General features: G+C 44.6%; 1 protein-coding gene across 5 annotated transcripts in view; it reads right to left on the reverse strand.

Annotated features, from left to right (window-relative positions):
- The window catches only part of INSR (insulin receptor), a 174,006-nt gene that overhangs the window by 25,319 nt on the left and 125,693 nt on the right, over positions 1-22,994 (reverse strand). For 3 of the 5 annotated variants that reach the window (XM_070792007.1, XM_070792004.1, XM_070792003.1), the window contains exons 7-13: positions 22,149-22,275; positions 20,919-21,169; positions 18,945-19,112; positions 13,187-13,388; positions 11,097-11,132; positions 4,771-5,045; positions 3,730-3,869 (exon numbers count right to left, since the gene is read on the reverse strand). In XM_070792007.1, coding sequence (XP_070648108.1) covers positions 3,730-3,869; positions 4,771-5,045; positions 11,097-11,132; positions 13,187-13,388; positions 18,945-19,112; positions 20,919-21,169; positions 22,149-22,275 — 1,199 coding nt within the window. The remainder of the gene's footprint in view (positions 1-3,729; positions 3,870-4,770; positions 5,046-11,096; positions 11,133-13,186; positions 13,389-18,944; positions 19,113-20,918; positions 21,170-22,148; positions 22,276-22,994) is intronic. The other 2 variants (XM_070792006.1, XM_070792005.1) reach the window with 1 other exon arrangement.

The following is a 22,994-nucleotide window of genomic DNA, read 5'->3' on the forward strand; positions in this document are numbered from 1 at the left end:
TGAGCAACTGAGAATACACACACATTATTCAAAGCGATGCTAGACAATTAAAGAAAATGGAAATAACAGACCAGTTTTGTTCATGAGGAGTTTTTTTTTCTTTTAAGGCATTACAATCTCTCACTTCTAACTTTCCCTCCAACTCCCTGATCCTCTAAAGAGCAAATACTGCTGGTCTGTCTGGGATCAGGGTCAGGCAGAGATTATGGTGGGGATTGGTGGTAGGGATTCCTACTGGTGACCCTTGGGTTCCAGAAATGAGAGAGGCAGGCCAGCAATGGTGGCTGAGAGAAGTTAGGGTTGGATCCAATGCCAATAGGGTAACCCATGTTATATTGGGGTGCAAGAATTTAGTGTTCAAACCTGCTAAGTGAAGTGAAAGTCACTCAGTTGTGTCCAACTCTTTGAGACCCCATGGACTAGAGTCCATGGAATTCTCCAGGTCACAATACTGGAGTGGATAGCCATTCTCTTCTCCAGGGAATCTTCCCAACCCAGGGATCGAACCCAGGTGTCCCACATTGCAAGCAGATTCTTTATCAGCTGAACCACCAGGGGAGCCCTACTGGTGACCTTTGGGTTCCAGAAATGAGAGAGTTAGGCCAGCAAAGGTAGCTGGGAGAAGGGTTGGATCCAGTGCCAATGGGATAAACCGTACCAGTTTATCTATGTTATACTGGGATGCGGGACTTTAATGTTCAAACCTGGGAAATTCCAAAGGAGGATGAGATGGCCACAGTAGCAGAGACCTGTCTTCATAGAGACAGAAAGCGGATTAGTGATTGCCAAGGGTTGGAGGGAAAGGAAGTAGGAAAGATTGGGGGTTTAATGGCTGGAGGTGGAGGTAGGCTTTCTTTAAGAAGTGATGAAAATACTCTGGAATTGTGGTGATGGTAGCACAACTCTGTAACTATATTACAAATCACTGCATTGTATCAATATGTGTTCAGTTCAGTTCAGTTCAGTCGCTCAGTTGTGTGTGACTCTGCAACCCCATGGACTGCAGCACACCAGGCCTCCCTGTCCATCACCAACTCCCGAAGTCCACTAAAATCATGTCGATCATGTCGGTGATGCCATCCAACCATCTCAGCTCTGTCGTCCCCTTCTCCTCCCACCTTCAATCTTCCCCAGCATCAGGGTCTTTTCAAATGAGTCAGCTCTTCACATTAATATGTGTTAAGTGGCTGTATTTTACCATGTGTGAATGTATCTCAATTAAGCTGTTATTAAAAAACCCTTATGCCTAAGCCAATCAGCACACAGCACTGTCCTGGTCTTATGACTGGGTGTCATGTGACCTCAGACTGGCTGGAAATGCAGGGACACAGACTCTCTTCCTCCAGGCTTGGTGCTGAGAGAATGAGGGTTGGAACCTCTAAAATCACAGGACAGCCAGGAGCTACTGGGCTCACTGCAAGGACCCTTGAGACACAAAAGATCCAAAGGAATCTGGATCCAGCTGTGCCTGAACTCCATCAGCTGGTTATGGAAGCTAATAAGCTTCCCTTTTGTCATGAGTTACTTTCGTGGGTGCTGGTGGAAGATGAAGAGTAACAGCTTGGAGAATCTAAAATCCAGAGCTGGAAATCTCAGTCTCCTTGTTATACTGGACCATGATCACCCCCCAACATAAAACTTTAAAAGGCTGTATATCCACCAGTCTTATATACGCACCATCTTCTATGTATCCATTCTCCAGTGGGTGGACATCTAGTGGCTTGCACTTTTCGTTAGTGGTGAGATTCTTATGCATAAAGCTTTGCTACCAACCCAAATCTGAACTATTTTGTTAGAACAAATGGGATTAATATATATGGGAGGAGATTTAAATCACCTGTGCACTAGTGGCTCCCTGGGAATCGTGCTTCTCTTTATATACCCCCGAAGGCTCCTCTCCCACACTGATTCTGGGCTTGGCCACTAGGCTCACACTGATGCATATTTTTCCTTGACAACTGTCTGCAGGACATATAAAAACAGGCCAGGGGCCAGTTTGGCCCATAGATCATAGTTTGCTGATTTCAGTTCTAAATCATCATCAAAGCTGGATATCTGGGCATCCAGAGATGTGGTCCCAGGAGGGATCAACAGATGGAGGTCCATTTGTCACCTCTGGCTTGGGGAAGCCGAGCTGTGCCCACCAACCTCTGTTGCATGTGTGCTAAGTCAGTAGTGTCTGACTCTGTCACCCCATGGGCTGTAGCCCACCAGGCTCCTTTATCCATGGGATTCTCCAGGCAAGAAATCTGGAGTGGGTTGCCATGCCCTCCTCCAGGGGATCTCCCTGACCCAGGGATCAAACCCACATCTCCTGCAGCTCCTACACTGCAGGCAGATTCTTTACCGCTGAGCCACCGGGGAAGCCAACAACCTCTGTTAGGGGTTGGCAAACTAGAGCCCACAGGCTGAATCCGGTCCACTGCTTGATTTTCTAAATAAAGTTTTATTGGCAAACGGCCATGCCCATTCATTTTCATTCTGTGTCTGCTTTGAAGTCTATTCGGCTCCCTAAATTTCCATTGTCTCAGCCACAAAGGGAGACACTCACCAGCAGATTCTACTTTGTAGGGTCACTGTGAGGTGTAAATGGATCACTGCAAAGGGCTCAATTGATGGCAGGGTACACCCTCTGGGTCAGCTCAGATGTCAGATGACCTGACATCTGTCTGAAGTCATCCAGTAAATGGGAGAAGTGGCCCCAGTCAGTCCAAGCCTCAGCAGTGCCTCTCTGGTGGGCATGCGTGCTCTGTCGCTCAGTCACATCTGGCTCTTTGCAACCCCTTGGACTGTACCCTGCCAGACTCCTCTGTCCATGGGATTCTCCAGGCAAGAATCCTGGAGTGGGTTACCATTTCCTCCTCCAGGGAAACCTTCCAGACCCAGGGATCAAGCCTGCATCTCCTGTGTCTTCTACATTGGCAGGATTCTTTACCACGGAGCCACAAGGTAGACAACAAGCCATATCCGAGGATAGAGACTTGTCCCACAGTGGTTACTAGCTTAGAACGGGGGCCAGCAAATCCAGCCTGCTTGCTGCCTGTTTTTGCAAATAAAGTTTTAATGGCACACAACCATCCCTTTTCATTTACATATTATCTACACGTGGCTTTCACAACGCAAAGGCAGAATTGAGTAGCTGCAGACACCATCTGACCACAAAGCCAAACATGTTTTGGATCTGGACCTTCACAGAAAGAATTGCCAGCCCCTGGATTACAACATCAGATAGCCCTGGGTTCAAATCCTGATTCTATTCTTATAAACCTTGGATGCAATTTAAATTCTGGATGCCTCAGTCAGTACCAAGCTCACTGGGTTTTCTGAGGATTTATTGTACTTCATTGATCCCAAGAGACATATTATTTCTACATTTGACATTTCCGAAATCTGAATGCATCTTACAGTTAGAATGGGCAGCACCTTCTTCTTTCTGAGCAGTCTGTGAGAATAACAGGGCTTCTTATCACATGTTAGATGTGGTAAAATTGGATAAATGAGATACCATGTACAAAGCATGTAGCGTGCATGGGGCACACAGTCCTGGGGAGAGTTTAGTTACAATAAAATGTTGGACCTGACCCATCTCCCTGGAAAGTCATATATCAAGGCTTTGAGTCTTCATGACAAAGCATCTAATGAGAGAAGCATAGGAGCCAGAATTCACGAAAAGGAAGGAGGTACCAAGAACAGCCTTGAGGGCACATCCCCAGGCATCAAGGACCTTACCTCCTCGCCGTATCGTCGGTAACTCACTTCATACAGCACAATCAGACCGTTGGGTTCCTTGGGCTCCTGCCACATCAAGTGAACAACGTTGTTCTCGAAGATTTCATGGGTCACGGGGCCGACAATATCATCTGCCTTGGCTGTAAGGAGCAGTGATTAGTGCTGGGGACTCGATCCCTGGATCAAACCCCACCTCCACCACTGAGCAGCTGAGCAAACTTAAATTGGTTGTGTAATTGTGTTCCATTTCCCTTATTGGAGAATGGACATTCTCATGGAATTCTTTACATATTTATGTCTATCTATCCATCTGTCTATCTATTTATGTATCTATTGATCTAGGAGAACCCTAATATACTATATATATATATATATACACACACACATACACACACACAAAAATGTATGTATTTCTTAATTTCACTTTATTTTTCTTATGACTCACATACAGAAAAAGAGTCAGACACAACTTAGCGACTAAACAACAACTAGAAAGATGATTATAGTTAACAATGTATGTGTGTGTTGCTCGGTTGTGTGTGACTCTTTGCGACCCCATGAACTGTAGCCCACCAGGCTCCTCCTGTCCATGGAATTCTCCAGGCAAGAATACTGGAGTGGGTTGCCAGTCCCTTCTTCAGGGGATCTTCCCAACCCAGGGATCAAACCCAGGTCTCCTGAACTGCAGGCAGATTCTTTACTGTCTGAGCCACCAGGGAAGCACAAAGTTAATAATGCTGTGCTTTATACTTGAAAGCTGCTAAGAGTTGATCTGAAATGTTCTCACCACAAACAAGAAATGGTAATTTTGTGCCCTGATGGAGATGTTAGCTAATGCTATTGTGGTAAAGATTTTGCAATGTCTAATGGAACAAATCAACACACTGTACACCTGAAATTTACATAATGCTTTATGTCCACTGCATCTCAGGGGAAAATGAAAAATGATGAAGGCAAATAGAGTCTCATGTATGCTGCCTAGAGAGTGGAGAGCTTCCTTGGTTAGCCTGTGTCTCTTGGCTCTGCGATGAGTCGACCTACCTTCAGGCATGGTCCTGGCGCTGACATAGGCAGCCACGCTACACCTCTCCTCGGGGGAATCTTGGTTGCAAGCCTGAAGCTCGATGCGATAGCCAGTAAAGTGACGCAGGCCGGAGATGACCAGCGACTCCTTGTTCACCACTTTCTCGAAGGGTCTGTGCTCCTCCGAGCTCATGGGCGTGCTGGTGGAGGAGGTATTGGGGAGCCCCAGAGCGGTGGGCACGGCTGCTGTCACATTCCCCACGTCACCAAGGGCTCTGCGTTTCCTCGAAGGCCTGTCATGACAGGAGGACACACCTGGTCATACAATCACCATCTTTGAAAAAGTGCTGCTGGAGAATAAAAAGGCTTAAAACCAAAGACTGAGATGCAGTGAGATTCAAGGGGAGGAGTGTGTACATTACAATGTAAATTTCCAGGAATTATAACCCAGAGTCGCTTTTAAAGAAGATGCCCTCCTAGGCTCATGTCAGGCAAGCCTACCCCAAGAGAGGAGTGGGGAGGCTCTGGGACCACCCATAGTAGACACACCGATATTCCCCTCAACATGCTTAATTTCAGATTTTCATTTTGCAGATGAAGAGTCCAGCCAGGGTTAGTGTCAAAATTGAGATGCCAAAAGTGTGTCAGAGTCTAGCCCTGCCAAATGGTTCAAGCTACTTGACACCATCACCAGTTTAACCAGAAGAAATACATCTTCTTATTCTTAGGCCCCTTTAGGACAATGGCATAATCTAAGTGATTAAACTTCAATCCTTGGGAAAAAAAAATTTCAACACTCAGGTTACTAAGGGTAACTCCCAAAATTGCCTATGCGATCGGCACATTTTCTCCCCTTTAAAAGATACACGAAGAAAAATGTTAATAGCCTAAAAAATTATAAATCCAAAAAGAAAGGTATAAAGAAAATTTGAATTCCTTAGCATTCCACTGACTGCTATGTCCTTTGGGCAATTATTTTTTCTGTGAATGTTACATATGGGTATAATGGGGGGATCAAGCTAGTTCTATAATCCACTTGGCTCACTTGTATTAGAAGCAATCTCAAATATTTTCCTGAAAACATAATGTCTCAAGTAGGATGGAATTTACTTTTTTTTTCTTCAACGTGAAGATATTCCCTCCTTGTTATGAACATGCCACATGCTCATTGCAGAAAACTTGGAAACCTGTAGAATATTCCATTTAATGCAAGAACCATAATTTACTTAGTCATCCTCCAATTTTTAAAATATAAGCATATTCCCAATTTTTTTTGCTATTATAAATATTACTGTGATCATTGTCCAAGTGTCTCATTAGTTCCTAAAAGTAGACTCTAAGACATTATTAAATTATGCCTCTTCATACCTATGGCTAAATTGCTACCCTCCAGACCCTTTAAACTGACTTGTGGTCACACCCATAAAGGGGGTTCCCAGGTGGCAACAGTGGTAAAAAACCTGCCTGCCAGGAGATGAGACGCGGGTTCGATCCCTGAGTCGGGAAGATCCCTCAGAGCGGGGCATGGCAACCGACCCCAGTATTCTTACCTGGAGAATCCCATGGACAGAGGGGATTGGCAGGCTACAGTCCATAGGGTCCCAAAGAGTTAGACACAACTGAAGCAGCTTAGCACACAGATATATCTGTTGCTTATTTGTTTTTTATATTGTACCTACTTTCTGAAACTCTCATTCTAAGAGTTTCAGGGTTGATTTTCTTAGGTTTTCAAGGAATACTCTTGGATAAAGGGTCAGTAAACTTGTCACATAAATGCTAGATAGTAAATATTTGGGGTTTTGCCAGACGTGTGTTTTTTGTCACAGCTGTTCAACTTGCAATGGCTTTCAAGCCACGGCAGCTTGAAAACAGCCAGAGACATGATGGACACAAGTGGGAGTGGCTACTTTCCAATAAAACTTGTTGACAAAAACAGGCAGTCTGTCTACTCTTGAATCAGAATACCTGAAAATATCAATGCTTTTGTTTCCCACAATCCATTCCTTACAATCTGTTCCAATTCTCATTTCTGCCTTACTGCATTGGCTGCTGCTACTGCTGCTAAGTCTCTTTAGTCGTGTCTGACTCTGTGTGATCCTACAGACGGCAGCCCACCAGGCTCCTCCGTCACTGGGATTCTCCAGGCAAGAACACTAGAGTGGGTTGCCATTTCCTTCTCCAATGCAGGAAAGTGAAAAGTGAAAGTGAAGTCGCTCAGCTGTGTCCAACTCTTAGGGACCCCATGGACTGCAGCCCACCAGGCTCCTCCATCCATGGGATTTTCCAGGTAAGAGTACTGGAGTGGGTTGCCACTGCCTTTTAGATACCCAGAGAATTGTTAATTAGTTATGATGAGATTGGCTTCCTTCCAAAGTAAACAGGAATAGTTTTAAGAAAGATGTTACTTTGGATGTTGGTTTCATCTAAATAATATTTATCTTGTTGCAGAAGTTTTCTAGTCCTAGCTTTATAAAAGGCCTCTCCCCCAACTGCCTTTCTTTAAGTCCAGTTCAGTTCAGTCACTCAGTCATGTCTGGCTCTTTGAGACCCCACGGACTGCAGAACGCCAGGCTTTCCCGTCCATCACCAACGCCTGGAGCTTACTCAACTCAATGGTCGGTGATACCATCCAACCATCTCATCATCTGTAGTTCCCTTCTCCTCCTGCCCTCAATCTTTCCCAGCATCAGGGTCTTTTCCAATGAGTCAACTCTTTGCAACAGGTGGCCAAAGTACTGGAGCTTCAGCTTTAGCATCAGTCTTTCCAATGCATAGTCAGGGTTGACTTCCTTTAGGACAGACTGGTTGGATCTCCTTGCAGTCCAAGGGACTCTCAAGAGTCTTCCCCAACACCACAGTTCAAAGGCATGAATTCTTCGGTGCTAAGCTTTCTTTATAGTCCAACTCTCACATCCATGCATGACTACTGGAAAAACCATAGCTTTGACTAGACGGACCTTTGTGGGCAAAGTAATGTCTCTGCTTTTTAATATGCTGTCTAGGTTGGTCATAGCTTTTCTTCCAAGGAGCAAGCATCTTTTAAATTCATGACTGCAGTCACCATCGGCAGTGATTTTGGAGCCCCCAAAATAAAGTCTCTCACTGTTTCCATTGTTTCCCCATCTATTTGCCATGAAGTGATAGGACCAGAAGCCATGATCTTAGTTTTCTGAATGTTGAGTTTTAAGCCAACTTTTTCACTCTCTTCTTTCACTTTCATCAAGAGGCTCTTTAGTTCTTCTTCACTTTCTGCCATAAGGGTGGTGTCATCTGCATATCTGAGGTTATTGATATTTCTCCCAGCAATCTTGATTTCAGCTTCTTTAGGTTAGTAATTTAAAAAATCTTAGTTCCCCAGCCAGGGATTGAAGCCTCATCACCTGCAGTGGAAGCACAGGATCTTAACCACTGGACACCCAGGGAACCACCTCCCCCCATAATTTTTAATAAATGTTATTTAATGAGATTATTATGACTTTCCTTATTGAATCTCTTGATGAATTAGATTCTACTATCAGAACACCTGATCTTGAACCATCCTTGAACTCATGAGATTGATGGTATTGCCAGCACAGTGCTTTGTTTAGGACATTTGGATCTAAAATCCCATATTAGGTGGTCCTGGGGTTTTCTTTCAATGTAGCATCTTCATCAGGTTCTGCTAAGGGATGTTGTTTTACAAAATGAATTGGGAAGATTTCCATATATTTCTATGCTCTGAAAGTTTCTGAAAATAGTTTCTCTTTGAGAGTGTGAAAGGACGCATCTATAAAACTCTCCAAACCTGGGGCCTTTTTGTGAAGAAATTCTTTGACACATTTTTTTTCCAGTCTTTTCCCAAGGTCGTTAGGATAGTTAATCTTTCTGCTGCTTCCTGAATTAGCTTAGACAAGTTAAAATTTTCACCTCTCTGAAAGTTTCAAATTGAACAGCTCATGGTTATCCAGAGAATTTACCACAAATTTAGCTATATTAATTTTCCCTCCCTCCCTAACACATTATATTTTACATTTTATAGTTTTTTCTTAATTTACAAAAAATCATTTAAGTCTACTAATTTACAACAAAGTCCAGGTTTGGCAATATTCTACAAGTGAAGGTATGTAATGGTCATGTCTCTGATATTTTCCAAATGGATCTTTTTTTTTTTTTTGCTGCACTGTGCAGCGTGCATGGGATCCTAGCTCCGAGATCAGGGATCAAACCCAGGCCTCCCTGCACTGGAAGCATGGAATCTTAACCACTGGACCACCAAGGAAGTCCCTCCAAATGCATTTTAATGAACATTTCCATTTCAACTTCCACCCAATAGAAATCTAAGTGACCCACTTTTAATCACCAGGAAGTAGAGTTTTCTGTTCGAGCTTTTGAAATTTACCTTTAGTTTTTGTTGCGTTGTCATCAGCAAAAACAAACCTTACTTTGGGGGTACTCACTAAGATTTTCTTTGTGGTCCTTTTGTCTGAAAAGACCATTGACATTCCTGAATGGAAACCAAAGCTAGTAAGCCAAAGATACACCCATGCTAGCACGATTCAAAACATTTCTATACAAGCACAGATGAGCCTTCCAGAAATGATGGAGACCCTGGGGTCTCATGAATAACTACTGAAAAATTGATTATCTAATAAAAAAGAATCATAAATGGCCTCTAACAGGCCAAATATGCATACACCAAAAGGATTATATCCAATAGGACAAGACCACCACGTGGTCACAGAAGACCCCCATGATTGGATCAAGGTCTCACATTTCTAGATCTGTGTGTGTGGGTGTGTGTGGGTGCGTGTCTTGAACGGTCAGGTGTGTCTGATTCTTCAGACCCGTTGGAGTTTTAGCCCTCCAGGCTCCAGTCTGTGGGATTTTCCAGGCAAGAATACCGGAATGGGTTGCCATTTCCTCCTGCAGGGGATCTTCCCCTCCCAGGAATGGAACCCTCACCTCCTGTCTCCCGCATTGCGGGTGGATTCTTTAGCCGCTCAACCATTGTGCTACAGTCGTGTCTGACTATTTGCAACTCCATCAACTGTGGCCTGCTACGCTCCTCTGTCCACGGTATTTTCCAGGCAAGAATACTGGAGTGGGTTGCCATTTCTTGCTCCAAGGGATCTTCCCCACCCAGGGATTGAACATGGGTCTCCTGCATCGCAGGCGGATTCTTTACCATTTGAGCCATCAGAGAAGCCCAGATCTTTCTTTACTACAGATTATATTCCAAATGGCCACTAGAGGGCAGACTGGGGCCGAACATTGCCTGAAAATAAACCCTTGGAAGAATAAAATCGTTCTCACAGCTCTCTTACCCTGCCTTTCCAGTCTCCCCTCCTGTTCTTCCCAAGAGTCCAGGATTCTTTCCACCGACTTCCCCTTCGCCACGTTCTCTCTGCCTGTCCTCTCCTCCAGGACACCCCCTCATCCTTCAATCCTCTCTCTCTCTTTTAAATTGAGGCGTGCTGTAATTAGTCACTCAGTCGGGTCTGACCCTTTGCAACTCCATGAACTGTGGCCCACCAGGCTCCTCTGTCCATGGGATTCTCCAGGCAAGAATACTGGAGTGGGTAGCCATTCTCTTTTTTCAGGCGATCTTCCCATCTCAGGGATCAAAACCAGGTCTCTCGCACTGTAGGCAGATTCTTTACCGTCTGAGCTACAGGGAAGCCCATAAATCCTGGAGTGGGTAGCCTATCCCTTCTCCAGCGGAATCTTCCCGACCCAGTAATCGAACCGGGATCTTCTGCATTGCAGGCGGATTCTTTACCATCTGAGCCACCAGGGTTTCCTCACATTGAGACATAGTTGACTGTCTAAGACACACGTCAAAGGGGAGCATCCCTGACTGTCCTCGGCGGATACAGGGACACAGCACACCTGTGCTCAGGCCTGCCGCCATCCCGCACTAGTCACCCCAGATAAAAAAACGTTCCACTCCCGGATAAGCTTTCCCCACTACCTGCTGCTAAGTGGTTTCGACTGGCTGAGTGTCCAGCACAGTTCTGCACAAACGGTGGGCTTGATAAATAAATGTGTCAGGGCATGGAGGAAAATTGGGCAGCATCTTAGAAGCGCCCTAGGAAGTACACCCTTGATCCTATGTTTTAGTAGGAGTGTGTTAGTTAGGATACCCCCCACCAATCATGCCCAGGTTCCATTTCAGGGTGAAGGAGTGAAACGTGTGAATTTGTGAAGCGCCCCCTCTCGGCAGAACAACACGATTCATGCATCAAACCACAGAAGGCCCCCGGGGATCTCAAAGGGGCTCAACATGCTTCCTGCCCCGCGGGCCCAGTGGCCCTGCACTGTGCAGCCACCAGGGGCCACGCGGACGTCCCACAGGTGAGTCATACCTAGCGTCCTCGGCAACAGGGCCTGAAGATGATTTTCTGTGAAAACAAAACCAGCCGCTTTGAGGACAGACAGAACTTCTTCAGACAGACCTCTTGCTTCTGACACCCTGTGCCAGCAGCCCAAGGGCGCTTGCCCCAGACCATGGGCCACTTGTTCCCATCACTTGAACCACATCTTCCCCAGCAGGTGTGTGGGACACAGCAAGCAGTTGGGAGGAGGGAGTCAAGAAAACACCCCTGAGACCTGGTCATCTGGGGTCACCATGAGATATCAAACGTAACACTACTTTTTTCTTTTGGGTCATGCCGTGGCTTCCCCTGTGGCTCAGTGCTAAAGAATCCATCTACAATGCAGGAGATGCAGGTTCGATCCCTGGGTGAGGAAGATCCCCTGGAGGAGGGCAAGGCAACCCACTCCAGTATTCTAGCCTGGAGAATCCCCTGGACAGAAGAGCCTGGTGGGCTACAGTCCATGGGGTCGCAAAGAGTCGGACACGACTGAAGCACACAAGCACGCAGCATGTGGGATCTTCCCTGACCAGGGATTGAACTCGTGTCCTCTGTATTGGAAGCGAAGAGTCTTAATCACTGGGCCACCAGGGAAGTCCAAACTAGTTTTAAACCTTATGACTGACTCGGCCACTATCCTTAAGTCTGGTGGAGTTTTAATGGGTGAAACAATAACTGTCTCCACACCTGGGCTGTGCCATTTAGTGCTTTTTTGGACTCAGGGTCAGATAAGAATACATGAAAGAGAAAAGAAACGTTATATATGGACAGTTCTAATGGAGCCTCTAGCAGGAGCAATGCTAAGCCTCTGAAGAGACCCACTTTCGAATCTTGTTTTATCTCAGTGCAACCTCTGGGGGCGGGAGGTTGATCCACTTTGGAAATAACCAATTGTATTGGACACTTCTGGGTAGCTCTGGTGAAGTCTGTTAGCGGGAAGGGTCAAGAGTGGAGAGGGTGGCGGCAACTGAAAGCTCCCAGCACATTTGCTTTGTCAACCTGGGCAGAGTTGGGGGTGGGGGGTGGTGGGGAAGGCTTTGGACCCGTAAAACTGAGTAGGCAAGTGCTTCAGTGGGTTACCAGAAAGACTCGTGAACTTATTAAGATGCAGACAGTGCTACTGCCATCTAGTGGGTGGAGGCCCGGGGTGCAGCTCAACATCCTACCCTGGACAGGATGGTCCTACCCCAGAGAATGAGCTGGCTCCAAATGTCAACAGTACCAAGGCTGAGAATCCCTGTGAGACTCGTGTAATCTCACAACCATAAAATACAGGAACCATTTTTCTCTCCATTCTTCAGATGAATAAACTGAGGCACCGAGAGAGGTAGAACAACCTGTGACCCACAGAAACTTGCCTTCTACCTGTGTCTCAGCTTTCAGGAAGGATAAAGAGATATGAAAAAACCAAGAGTCATTTTTACTGCAGACCCTCTGTTTACTTCCCCTTCACTCACTAAAGGAAACATATTTAAATAGTGAAGTCTCTGGGGTTTTGACGAGGCCATGGAAAGTTCTGGAAGGATGAGAAGTTTCTTTAGATTAAAAAAAGGGAATGCACTGAGCTTGAGACTCAGCCATAAATCAAGCATTGGGCTGGGCATGCAGCTCTCTGTCATCTAATAATTGAATTTATTATCTATAATCAATCGATTAGGTAATGATCAATCATAGATAATCATCAGAACTCAGACTGAGACCAGAGGTTGGGTTCATGAGACATCAGAGAGCAAAGGCTGAATTTTTTTTTTTTTTTTTTTTGCTAGATCATATAATAGTTTGATTTTTTATGCTTTAAGGAATTTTCATACCTCCTTCCATAGTGCTATATCAATTTATAATCCCACCAACAGTGCACAGAGTTTCATCAGAGAGCAAAGGCTGAATTTTTTAAACACTCCTCCTTTTGAGTGGAGATGGGGGGCAGTTCCTCTTCCTGGTAAGGCACTTGTTATAATCTCAAAATCTCTTCCTGCATCCAGGGAAGTGGCTCAGCGTGGACTCAGCCTATCCTCTGCGTCTGCCCCCATTTGTCTTGTTCCCTAAAGACCTGAGACCCCAAGCCAATAACAAATCCTGACCTGGGGATGAAAACCACGTTGTGCAGGTAATCTTCAAACGTTTTCCTGAACGAGGACTCCTCCAGCTCCTTGAGGATCTGCGAGTCGGTCTTTGGGCAGGAGCAGCATTCGCCAGCAGACTCCTCATACTCACTCTGGTTGTGCTTCTGGGAGCCCTCCGACTCGAATGGTGGAGACCAGGTCCGGGAGGGCAGCTTCAACCCTAGGGAAAGGCAGAGCAGGGCTCAAGTCCCCATTCCATTCCCGCCCCCCACCACCTACACACACATGCAGAGCAAGGGGGACCTTCTCAAAGTGGCTGGGCACATGGACAGAGCTCAGTGCAGAGATCTGGGTTCAAGTTCTTCTGGGAAGAATAAGATCCTTCACTGGAGGGTCCTGACAACAGAGAAGGTGCCTGTCAGCATGCAGCAGGACACTGTCGGACACCACAGCCCCACAAGGCTGGAGGCCAAAGGTAACTGTGCCTGTCCCTGCCCTTGGGGAACTTAACATTCCAGTGGATGAAGTGCACGGGAGTGGGAGGAATATACAGTAAACTAAGAAATGCATACGCTGTGTGTCAGATGGCAGGGGAAAAGGACAGAGGGTCTCTGGGGCGAATGTCTCAGAGAAAGTGATGCTAAGCAGTCCCCAAGTAAAAGAACGATCCATGCGCATGTCCTGTGTGTGTGCTCAGTCACTCAGTCTTGCCCGACTCTGTGATGCCATGGACTGTAGCCCGACTGGCTCCTCTACCCACAGGATTTCCCAGGCAAGAGTACTGAAGTGGGTCGCCATTGCCTCCTTCAGGGGATCTTCCATCTCCAGCATTGGCAGGTGGGTTCTTTACTGCGGAGCCAGCTGGGAGGCCCATAGAAGATGCAGGCTACTCTTTAAAGGCTTAAAACAATGCCCTTGAGGCCGGGTGCCTACTTGTGTCTATTGAGCAAGGGAAATTCCATCTCTTCCTCTCCCTTTTAATGGCTCTGGGAGACAATGAGCTCTAAGTATCTTCCTGTGAATGCTGAGTACCCACTCGGAAGCTTTGCAAATCCTTAAACATACTTCTTAATGTTTATTAATAGACACAGAATAGCCTGTGTAGGTTTTAGCTGTTAGAGGGGTTATTGATGGCATTATAGATGGAAAATAAACTTAGGATTTCCTTAGTAAAGGGTGGTGGGGCGGGCTCCTGATTTTTTTCTGGGGAGGAAGGGACCTTTGATCAGACACAGACACCTGTCACCCTTTCCACATGCCACTTGGTGCCCCATGGGTCTCTGTGACACATCTAGTCAAATCTCAGGGACAAAGTGGAAAGGTGGGGAGTGGGGGAGTCAGTGTTTCACAGGGACAGAGTTTCCGTTTGGGGAGATGAGAAAGTTCTGGAGATGATGGTGGCGATGGCTGCACAACAATGCGAATGTGCTTAATGCCGCTGAGCTTTGCACTTCAAAGTGGTTCAAATGGCCAATTTTATGTTATGCAAGTTTTACAGTTAAAAACCATATAGCTGACAAGACTGTACTGTATAATTGAAATATACAATTCAATATCAGAGAAGAAGCTAGAAGTTCTCATTTGAAAAAGGAGGGGACTTCTCCGGTGGCTCAGTGGTAAAGAATCTGCCTGCCAATGCAGTACCCGCAGGTTTGACCTCCGATCTAGGAAGATTCCACAGGCCACGGGGCAACTAAGCCCGTGCACCGCAACTGCTGCGCCTACACTCTGGAGCCGGTGCTTGGCAACAGGGGAAACCACCGCAACGAGAAGCCCGCGCACAGCAAAGGAGAGTAGCCTCCATTTGCCGCAACTAGAAGCCTGTGAGTAGCAGTGAAGACCCAGCACAGCCAAAACTAAGTAAACAGAGATTTCCTTAAACAAAAAAATAAATATGTGAAGTGATAGCTGTATTAACTAGGTGGGAGGAATTCTTTTCCAACGTGTATGCACAAAAAGTCTTCACAATTTACACTTTAAATATCTTACAGTTTTCCTTGTCAATTATATCTCAATAAAACTGAAAAAAAAAAAAAAAAAAACCACTTCTGATTCTAAAGGAAACTACTACGGATCACAGTTAGTAAATTATTTATCTTGTGTGTGTTATCAAGTTTATTTATTTGTGTGTGTACTGGGGTTTTTTCTTTGTGGCAAAATACACATAACACAAAATTTACCGTCTTACTCATTTTTAAGCATCGTGATCCAGTGTCATTAAGTATATTTACACTATTGTGCAACCATCCCCACCATCCATCTCGAGAACTTTCTCACCTTCCCAAACTGAAACTCTGTGCCTGTGAAACTCTGAGTCTCCATCCCCTCCCCCACCCCTGGCCCCCACCATCTGCTTCCTGTCTCTATAGATCTGACTCCTCCAGGGAACTCCTGTAAGTGGAATCAGACAATATCTATCCTTTAGTAAGTTTATTTTTTTTAATTCCATAAACTTTGGGCAAAATGACAAATAAAATCATGTCAAATCATCACCTTCTAATGACAGACTGACTTCCAGAATAAAAGTTGTTGCTCTTAAAAAAAAGAAAGAAAGAAAGAAAGAAAACACGGCCTGCCCCGATGGTGGTGGCAGTTCTGGTTGGTGGTTTCGGTTGCTCGAATGCAGGGCCAAGAGTGCACAGCTGAGCCCATGACTTTGCTTGCTCTCGAGTTATATAAAGCATCCGAGGAGATAAATCACGTTTGCAACCCTCTGCTCAGGCGGGGGATGAGGTCACAGGCATACATATAGCACATGATCTTAGAGCTGGGACAGCTCCCGGAGATCATCTGGCCTCCTGCCCCTTTTCCCCAAAAGGAGGCAGCTGGTGACAAGCTGGGTGACTTGCCCAAAGCCCTACATCAGGGCACAGAAAACCTTAGGCTCCTGACCTCAGTCACATGTCATCAGCTGCCCCAAGGTAGGAGGTTACTCACAACATCTAAAGGAAAATAAACTCAGACCAGAAAGCAGAGACATCACTTTGACGACAAAGGTCCATCTAGTCAAAGCTATGGTTTTTCCGGTAGTCATGTATGGATGTGAGAGTTGGACTACAAAGAAGGCTGAGCACCGAAGAATTGATGCTTTCGAATTGTGGTGCTGGAGAAAACTCTCGAGAGTGCCTTGGACAGCAAGGAGCTCAAACCAGTTAATTCTTAAGGAAATCAACCCTGAAGGACTGATGCTGAAGCTGAAGCTCCAATACTTTCACCACCTGATGTGAAGAGACAACTCATTGGAAAAGACCCTGATGCTGGAAAAGATTGAGGGCAGGAGAAGAGGGTGACAGAGGATGAGATGGCTGGATGGCACCACCGACTCAATGGACATGAATTTGAGCAAACTCGGGGAGAGAGTGAAGGACAGGGAGACCTGGCGTGCTGCAGTCCGTGGGGTTGCAAAGAGTCAGACGTGACTGAGCGACTGAACAAAAACAACACAACAACACAGCAACAAACAACAACAAAACAACTAAAGGATAAATCAGAAGCTTGGGATGAACATACACACATGATTATATGTAAGACAGATAACCAACCAGGACTTACTGCCTAGCACAGGAAACTCTACTCAATATTCTGTAGTAACCTATATGAGAAATTAATCTGAAAAAGAAGGAATCTAGGGACTTCCCTGGTGGTCCAGTGGGTAAGACTCTGAGCTCACAGTGCAGGAGGCCTGGGGTTGAGTACTGGTCAGGGAACTAGATCCCACACGCTGCAACAAAGACCCAGTGCAGCCAAATAAATAAATATTTTTTGAAACGAATGAATCTATGCATGTGTATAATTGAGCCACTTTGCTGTACACCCAAAACTAATACTAAATAAATTGTAAGTCAACTATTTTTTTAATATTCAGTCGTGTCTGACTCTTTGCGACTCCATGGACTGAAGCCTGCCAGTTTCCTCTGTCCATGGGATCTTTCCAGGCAAGAACACTGAAGTGGGTTGCCATTTCTTACTCCAGAGGATCTTCCCAACCCAGGGATCAAGTCCCCATCTCTTGTGTCTTCTGCATTGGCAGGTGGATTCTTTAGCACCAGCGCCACCATACTCCAATAATTTTTTTAAAATAAATAATAAACAAAAGAGTCTGGGGATTGGGGGGAAAACCTTTTATATAGACTCAAACAAAACAACTAAAGTGGGGGAAAAGACTTCTGTTTCTTCAGTTTGATGGACTTTTTTACAACCCAGTTTTAAAATAATGTAAGACTAATTTATACACACCAGTTTGAGGCTTCAAATATTTTTTTCATTTTTCTGTAGATGGATGCAAGCCCATTAAGTAAGCGAGATTGAAGACTGGAAAATATGTGTCATTCATATACATTTTTAATGGAAAGCCTAGGGAGGAAGAGATTGGAGACTCTTTGCTGTCTCCAATCCTTAAAACTTAAGGGTCTAAAATTAGGGGCCAGGTCTTCCCTGGAGGTCCAGAGGTTAGGACCTTTCCATTGCAGAGTGGGGTGGATTTGATCCCTGGTCGGGGAGTTAAGACCCCAAATGCCAAGGGGCCAAAAAAATTAAAAGTAAAAAATAAAAATAAAATTAGAGACCAAAAAAGTCGATATATGTATAACTGATTCACTTTGCTGTATGCCTGAAACTAACAAAACATTGTAAATAAACTACTCCAATAAAAATTCTTAAAACAAGGGACCAAAATTCTTCCCTGACTTTGTCAGTCACCACTGCACACATTGTTGTGTTTCTAGCTTAGCAGGGAAGTCTTGCACGGGTTAACACAGCTACATCCCCACCAGGGGGAGGTGGACGAGGAAGGGGAAGAGGAGAACATTCCAGAACGCATCGATGCCAAGACACGGGGAGTGTCTGGTTTCAACATGAGTCTTCAGAGCTTGTCCGCACCCTGTGATGTTTAGAAATGTGAACGGGCAGACAGACGTCCCCTTACTGTGTTTTTTTTTTTTTACAAAACAAAGGTTTGTGGGAACCCCGCGTCCAACAAAACTATTACCACCGTTTCCCCAGCAGTATTTGATCACTTTGTGTCTCTATGTCATGCTTCAGTAATTTTCACGATATATCAAACTTCTTTCTTTGTATTCTACTTGTTATGATGATCTCTGATCAGTGATCTTTGATGTTACTAATGTAATTGTTTGGGCATTTTTTTAAAGCAATAAAGTATTCTTTAATTAAGGTATGTGCATGGTTTTCTTTTTGGTCTCGATTTCTTCTTTTTAAAATTTTTATTGAAATAAAATTGATTTATAATGTTGTATTAGTTTCAGGTGTACAGCAAAGTAACTGTCATATATACATATATCCTTTTTCAGATTATTTTCCATTATAGATTATTATGAGATATTGAGTAGAGTTCCCTGTGCTATGCAGTAGGTCCTTGTTGATTATCTATTTGGGGTAGCAAACAGTCAGACACGGCTGAAATGACTTAGCACACATGCACATGTATATTTTAAGCATATTTTTTCTTAAACATAATGCTATTGCACACTGCATAGACTATAGTATAATGTGAATATAACTTTTATAGGCACTGGAAACCAAAAACTTCATGTGACTTGATTTATTGCAATATTTGCTTCATTTCGGAAGTCGGGAACTGAACCCACGGTATCTCTGAAGAATGTCCGTGTGTGTGTTTTCGTCTGAGATAAAATGGAGTGTGTGTTCCCACAAGCACATGCTGGAAATGGGAGGGGAGAGACGTGTCCCAGAAAACAAGAACACAGAAGATCCGGTGTGTAAAACCAGCCCCTCCCTGACCCCTGTCTGCACTCACCTTTGAGGCAATAATCCAGTTCATACAGCTCACTGTCTTCCGCCTGTCTCTCCCAGAACACCAAGTAGTGTGTGATATTGCCATTGGGGTCGGAGGGAGGCTTCCACTTCAGAATAATCTGGGACGAGGAATTAGAAACTGAGATGGGATCCAGGGGCACGGAAGGATCTGCCAAGGAGAAAGGAGACAGACAGATCCACTGTGAGGGGGGAGTACAGGCAGTCAGGTGGGCATGAGAGGGAACAGCCAAGTTAAAGAGATCCTGAGGATGTTCTCTGCAGTGTTATTTAACATCAGAGAAAACTGGAGACACCTGGACATATGGAACACTTGCCTAAGAAGAGCATGGGTTAGAAAATTACAATCCATGCAGTACCACAGACTGTATAGATTCCCATGTTCCACCATTTTTGCAACAAGCATTTACAGAGCTCTAAGGAAAGGCAAGCTGTCTTTGTTCCAGGCACTGGAAATGTGGTGGGGAAAAGGAGGGTGATGGGAATAGATAAAGTCACATTTTCCAGTTAATTAGCCCCAAACTGAACCCAGTTGTGGGGCAAATTTCGGCAGTGCAAAGCTGTTCAAACCTATCCCTGAGCTGGCAGTCCATTTCACATCCCCCCATAGGCATCAACTTTGGGCTCCACAAAAGCTTCCCCTGGAGAACGGAGGTGGCAGTCAGCAAGGGGTAGGGGTAGGAGTCTCCAGACAGAAGACACAGTGGGTACAAAAGCCTGGAAGCTGCAAGTTTCCGGAACTCTAAGTCCTTTGGTTTTGCTGGAGGATACAGGGCAAGAGGGCAGTAGTCACAAGAGCTGGTTCATACGCTTGGCCTCTATCCTATAGGATGGGATTTCTCTCTACTGATTTTGTGAGGCTGGATAATTCTTTGCTGTGGGTGCTGTACTGTGCATTGTTGTATACTAAGCAGCATCTCTGGTCCCACACTCTAGAAAATTCTCCAGTGGCCCATTCCTCCCCAAAAAGTGGAGATGTGGGAGAGATTTCCCTGGTGGTCCAATGGTTAGAACTTTGTCTTGCAATGCAGGAGGTGTAGTTCGATCCCTGGTCAGGGAGCTTAGATGCCACATGCCTTGTGGCCAAAAAACCAAAACATAAAGCCAAAGCAATATTCTAACAAATTCAATAAAGACTTTAAAAATGGTCCACATCAAAAACAACAACAACAACAACAAACCTAGAGCCTATTATAGTGAAGTAAGTCAGAAAGAGAAAACAAATATCATAATTAATGCATATATATGGAATCTAGAAAGATGGAAAGATGGTACTGATGAAGTATTTGCAGGGCAGCAATGGAGATGCAGACATAGGGAACAGACTTGTGGACCCAGGGAGAGAAGGGGAGGGTAGGATGATTCGTGAGAGTAGCATGGAAATATATACGTTACCATATGTAAAACAGATAGCCAGTAGGGATTTGCTGTAAGATTCCGGGAGCTCAAACTGGTGCTCTGTGACAACCTAGGGGATGGGATGGGAGGGAAGGGAGGTGGGAGGGAAGACCAAGAGGGAGGGCACATAGGTATACCTATGGCTGATTCATTTGATGTATGGCAGAAACCAACGGTGTAAAACAATTATCCTTCAATTAAAAATAAATCAATTAAAAATTTTAATTTCAAAAAAATGGAGGAGAGAAGCAGAGATGAAACAAAAAATGGCAAAATCTTGATAATTATTGAAGCTAAGAGATGAGTACATAGGGAGAGGAGCTATTTTCTCCTACTTTTGTAAATATTTGAAAATTTTCCATAATGGAAAGAAGAAATATATGTTCCTCTCTAATGTCTTGTTGCTACTGCCTCATCTTCTGAAATTGTAAATCTCAGCGCCCAGCTGTTTTAGAAGCCAATGACCATGCAGAAAAAAAAGAAAAACGACAAAGCATTTCATATGAAAGGCACGATGTCTGAGCTCACGCCTAAGTTCACATTCACAAGAAATGCTTACTAGTGGCGTCTGTCTGGACATAGATGATGTCACTCTTGGCCCCGTATGTACGGCGTTCATCAGAAAAGGTGACCAGGGTCTTGACAAAGATGGCATACTGGGTCCAGGGCTTGAGACCACGCATCAGCCACCCAGGGTGGTTCTGTGACTTGGGGTCGTTGGACCTCGTAGGCGGGTCAATATCCACCACTGTCCAGCTGTTGGAGCCGCAGGCATCCTGCCCATCGAATTCTGTCACGTTCTGGTAAGGGCTTTCAAGACCAAACAGGTAAAGATGGTTATCATTCCTTGACTATAGATCTAAAGATCAGAGAGATGTGGCTGGGGGAAGTTACCTCCTACAGGCTTGCACCCTGTTCACCAAAAATCTTGTGCCACAAGGAGAAAGGACACAGAAACAGTCAAAGAGAAAGGGATTGCTTCCCCTATGTCTCAATTTCCCAGTAATAATAATAGTGATCATGATGATGATACTATCTGAGTTAGTGACAAGATCACATGAGAGGATGTGGGCTGACTCCTCCACACACAGCCCGACACATAGTAAATCATAAGGGATGGAATAATTATCCATGTTAATATGATCACCACTTCCACTGTCTCCTTTTAAAACTCCAGCACAGTCATATACTCAAGATGGCTGGGTGTCATTGAATGACGACAGTGTTTCAACGTAAGATGATGAATAAATTGTGGGGAGGGACAGTGAGGATGATCACAGAGCATCACGAATATACTTAATGCCACTGAGCTGTACATTTAAACATCACTAAGATGATCAATTTCATGTTTGTTTTACCATAGATAATTATTTGTGTTGGAAAAAAATCCAAAATAGATTTAAAAATAAACTTTTTTTTAAAAAAGACACCTATTAAGTAGATACCTACTAAATAGAAATACCTACTAAGACACATACTAAGTAGACTTTTTAAAAAGACACCTCCTAAGTAGACTCAGTGACTTTTTGTTGAGAATGTCTGGTGAGAAAAACAGGGTATTTCTATAGGAGATTGCCCAATCTAGACCTCCAAAAGAAACCTGCCTGCTTCAATTTCTGGCTTTCGACAATAAGAAATGTTATTGACGTTATACACCATCAACTGGTGAGATCCCACCAAGGGATCTATGATATTTATTCCATGGATAAGAAGGAGATAGAAAGAAACTTCAGTGGGGGAACCTCTGAGCACAAATGTAACACTCACACCTCTTTATCTTTCTACTTACGCCTCTTTGTAGAACAACATGAACCCCAGGAGGTCTCGGAAGTCAGGAGGCCAATAGGGCTCCCATTTTAGCAAGATCTTGTCGTAAGATGTCCGAATGTAAGAAAATTTAAGTAATTCATTTTCACCTAGAAAGGTTTAAAAAAAAAAAAACACCCAGTATCAGAATTTTAAATAATTTGTTTCAGCCCAAAGCAGGTGATCCCATACTTCCAAGAGAATCCACAAGAAGGAAGATGGTAATCTGCTATTTCCTAGTGAGGTCTCATTTCCACGTGCCTTTCCCTTGTTCAGGGGCAAGAACAGATCATATAGGTTGGCCCCAACTGCAAGTCAATTACTTGACCAGATGCGCATCTAAAGAGCTGTGGTTGGCACTAACAGGGAAGGACAAGAGGCCAACTGGTGCTGGGAAAAGGACACTTTCAAGAATAACATTTGTCCTAACACAATTTGTCTTACATGTGGATTTTCATGCCTGACATGTCAGAAAAAGTAACTCCAGTGCAAATGGATACAAGCTGACTGGGTTTAGAGAGAGTGCAGATCATTATATCTTGGAGTGACCACTCTTTGGAAAGACAATGCCTTGGAGACAGTAATTCCCTCTGCCTGGAATATAAGCCCTCCCTTAAGCACCACCCCAACCTTGCTCTCTCCCTCCCCTGAATTACCACAGTTTGCACCAAACTGTCTCATAACAAAACAGCTGCACATGAGGGTATCATGGAAGCCTTAGCACCTCAATGCTCAGCTATTTCTTCAACAGAAAAACTCGTCACAGAAGGGTAGCCAGCTCTCAGTCTCCAACTGTAGCAATTGCAGAACTTTGCTGTAGCATTTGAGC

Source organism: Bos indicus, chromosome 7 (assembly GCF_029378745.1).
Source record: "Bos indicus isolate NIAB-ARS_2022 breed Sahiwal x Tharparkar chromosome 7, NIAB-ARS_B.indTharparkar_mat_pri_1.0, whole genome shotgun sequence".
Classification (NCBI taxonomy): domain Eukaryota; kingdom Metazoa; phylum Chordata; class Mammalia; order Artiodactyla; family Bovidae; genus Bos; species Bos indicus.